This window comes from Octopus bimaculoides, chromosome 9, assembly GCF_001194135.2.
Source record: "Octopus bimaculoides isolate UCB-OBI-ISO-001 chromosome 9, ASM119413v2, whole genome shotgun sequence".
Classification (NCBI taxonomy): domain Eukaryota; kingdom Metazoa; phylum Mollusca; class Cephalopoda; order Octopoda; family Octopodidae; genus Octopus; species Octopus bimaculoides.
Genome location: NC_068989.1, coordinates 4431622 through 4435425, shown reverse-complemented (window position 1 = coordinate 4435425; position 3804 = coordinate 4431622). Strand labels below are relative to the sequence as shown.

Below are 3804 nucleotides of genomic sequence, written 5' to 3'. Positions count from 1 at the left end.
TATATATATATATATATATATATACACACACACACACACACACACACACACACACACACACACACACACACACACACACATATATATATAGTAAATTTGTTTTCTTGTATTGTGTAGGATGTAATGCTCAAATAAAAGACGCAAGATATAGAATATGTTAAAAAGAATTTGGACAGGTTCAACAAGTTATATAAATGTGTATTCGCCATGAAACAATTTATAACACTTTTTAAATGTACAAATGTGTCAATCTTTTGAATATTAAAACATCTTAAAAATCTATGAATGCATAAACATACAAAAAAACTAATATGCATATATAAATGGGCGAATGGAATTAAGTCATAAAAGTGTAGACGTATAAAAGTATAAACGGATAAAGATATATAGAGAGGCATTTAGAATTGCAATCGTATCAAAAGGCGTTGTAGGACGGCGTTGTAAAAATTATTTAAGAATAAATATAAATAAAATAAAATAAATGCGCCCTTTTAAAACCTAGCCAGGCTCATGGGCTCAGTTTCTCGGTTTCAATGGTGTATGCGTTTCCCAGCTGGACAGGACGCCTGTCCATCGCAGCGTTACTCATTTTTGCCAGCAGAGTGGACTGGAGAAACGTGAAATGAAGTGTTTTGCTCAAGAGGACAACGCGTCGCCCGGTCCAGGAATCGAAACCACAATCACACGGTCATGGTGCTGACACCCTAACCACTAAGCCACGCGCCTCCACAAGAACAAATATGTCCTTACGAAAAGGTGAATAAAATAAAGTCTTACGAAAGGAGCGAATAAAGAAAAATGGTGGCGTTGAGATTGCATTTTTCAAAAAACATGTGAATAATCAAAAAATTAATCCCGTTTAGACAAACTGTTGGTGGTAGTCCTCTTACTGCCGTTTCAGGGGCAGAGTATTCGATAGATTTTAAGCGTATTTGCACTCCCAAAACTGGATACTGGATTCACATTTATACATACATACATACATACATACATACATACATACACGCACACACATATGCATATTATTTGAGTTTCTAAATTTCTCTACTATGGAAAACGAGAGCACCTATTATAAATCTAGAGTGAATATGTTTATCATAACATAGTAACCAAATATTGCTGCTTCCCCATGATTTCAATTTTAAGCACAGGATTGATGAGGTGTAACCAGAAAGGCCAAGACACTTGATTGACGACTTGGAGCTGTGGCAGTCAGATTCTGTCAGTTAAAAGCTGTTAATGTTGCCTGATATAAAAGCGATAGTACGACAATGCTTCATGTCCTGATGACGTGTCAGAGATAATCAGGAAATGACAACGAATTTAGAAACTTTAATATTGTGAACAAATCATAAGGGTCTTATGTAGAAACACGAAAAGCCCTAATGAAACAAAGATCAAACTGTCGTGTTTTAATAAAGCATACACGCCTTTGCGTGAAGGCGCAATGGCCCAGTGGTTAGGGCAGCGGACTCGTGGTCATAGGATCGTGGTTTCGATTCCCAGACCGGACGTTGTGAGTGTTTATTGAGCGAAAACACCTAAAAGCTCCACGAGGCTCCGGCAGGGGATGGTGGCGAACCCTGCTGTACTCTTCCACCATAACTTTCTCTCACTCTTACTCCCTGTTGCCAACAACAACAACATACCCTTGCAGTTTCTGTCTTTCCCACATATATATGTATTCAGTGTACCATAAGTATGGTATTCTTTTAGCATATTTGCATCTCAGTTTAGTTAAATGTTCTGTACCTTGAAAGGAGGCACATAACTCTATAAGTATTAACATGTTCTTATTTTTATTTTATTTCTTGGCAGGTGTGCATCACTTTCTTTATATTTATTTGTATGTCGATTTCATTAACAATTGAGAAAATATCTATGATATGGTGTTTTGAAACACTTCGGCAACCGGAAGTTGATAGAGTCACGGGGTAAGTTTCTATGTTACATTTCATTAGTTCATATAACTGAGTTTCTTGCAAACTACTTTCGTAGCAGAAACAGTAATTCACGGTCAAAATATTCTAGTGTTTCCCGCCTTTACAATTTGAATTGAAATCTTTTCATGCTTTACCTCCATCAAGAGTCGACAGAAAAAAGTACGGGTGAAGTTATAAACATCATAAATAGTCGATCGATAATCGAAGATATTTAACCATTTAAAATGTTACGTGTCGTATCAGGATTTTTAGAACTGAATCGATCGCCTGTCCTTGTTTTTAGCCTTATCTGCAACGTATACCAAAGCCCAATCTCCCGATGTTACTTGTAGCAAAATCGTTGAATATCAGGCTGGGATCCACCACTATTTCTCGTACCACTAAACATATATATATATATAACTATATATATAACGGCATCAGCGCCAAAGAGTGATTAATAGTAAACGAACTTTAGGTTAATTAAAATATGTTTGTGACATATTTAAACTCCTGAAGGCAAATTCACTCCAGTTACCGCGGAGAAAAAAAATCTTTCTGCAGTGAATTTGCTTTTAGAAGTTAAAATATGTCACAAAAACATTTTAACTAACCTACAGTTCATACATGCATATAGTATTCTTGTTATATATGTATGTATACAACACTTTAAACAGTTAAATCAAAGGATATCAAGGTGAAGACCCTGAAGAAACTGCACCGGTATTATAGTAAGGTTGTAATTGCAACGATTACTAATCGATGCAATAGAAACATGTGTAGGTCTATTTGAGTCTGTTTATATATATCTCCCATTCATTGCACCTAGTATAGCACTAGCGTAGCAATAATTGGGTACCCTCCCAGCAGTTTACTGGATAGATACTATCCCTTAGTGGGTTGTACCCCCAACCCCTAACTCTCTCACGTTATATATATATATATATATATATGGATCAACACGGTTTGATTCAAATTCGTTGGTACTCTTGAGGTTCAAACATGATAAGATAGTCGTCAAATTTGAATTTGAATTCAAGAATAGTATACTTGTGTATATATATGTAATCGCCACTAAGTGTGACTAAGGGTGCCGAAGCACCTACATTCCTAGAAATAAGAGTTAAAATACTCTTAATGTTGTAAGGAGGGCGCGAATATATATACATATGGCGCCGGAGGGCCATTTGTTTCTGATATCAGTTGTCGGAAAATCACTACAATGTCAGCAACTTCCGATAGCATCTCTCTTCCTTGAGTTATGCAAAGCAACATTGATGTTAGCAGCGAATGTTTAGATTCTTTTCGCTTATACAATGAAGCTATATTTTCTTTTCTGTCCCTGTGCAAACCACTTCAAAGCAATTTCTATATCGGCCATAATAATATTTAGCAGCTGAAAGCATTCCAACGCGAATATGTATTTGATGTGTTTGTCTATGAATGAGACCTATTTCAACTCAATCAACCTGTTTGTTGTTGGTGTTGCTGCAAGAGAAAGGCGCTGAGAGAGTGATAGGGATAAAGAGATAAAGAAAGAGAGAAGAGAGAGAGAGAGTAAGAGAGAAAGAAAGTGAGAGAGAACGTGAGAATCAGAATAGAGGATAGTAACATATCTGTTTGTATGTGTGTGTGTGTTTGTGTGTGTGTGTGTGTGTGTGTGAGTGTGAGTATGTATGTGTATGTACGTGAAAGAGAAAAAAGAAGATGGAGGGGAGAAAACAGGAGGAAAAGAGGGGTGAAAGAGAGGGAGTGTGAGAGAAGATGACGAGAGAGGGTGTGATGGTGAGAAGAGGAAGAGATAGAGTATATATACATATATGGATATAAGTATGTATATATATATATATATATATATATATATATATATATATATATATAT

General features: G+C 36.1%; 1 protein-coding gene across 1 annotated transcript in view; it reads left to right on the top strand.

Annotated features, from left to right (window-relative positions):
* LOC128248671 (uncharacterized) overlaps positions 1 to 3804 on the top strand; it is a 27519-nt gene that overhangs the window by 2054 nt on the left and 21661 nt on the right. Inside the window, exon 2 of the mRNA XM_052970312.1 lies at positions 1819 to 1934. Coding sequence (XP_052826272.1) covers positions 1819 to 1934 — 116 coding nt within the window. The remainder of the gene's footprint in view (positions 1 to 1818; positions 1935 to 3804) is intronic.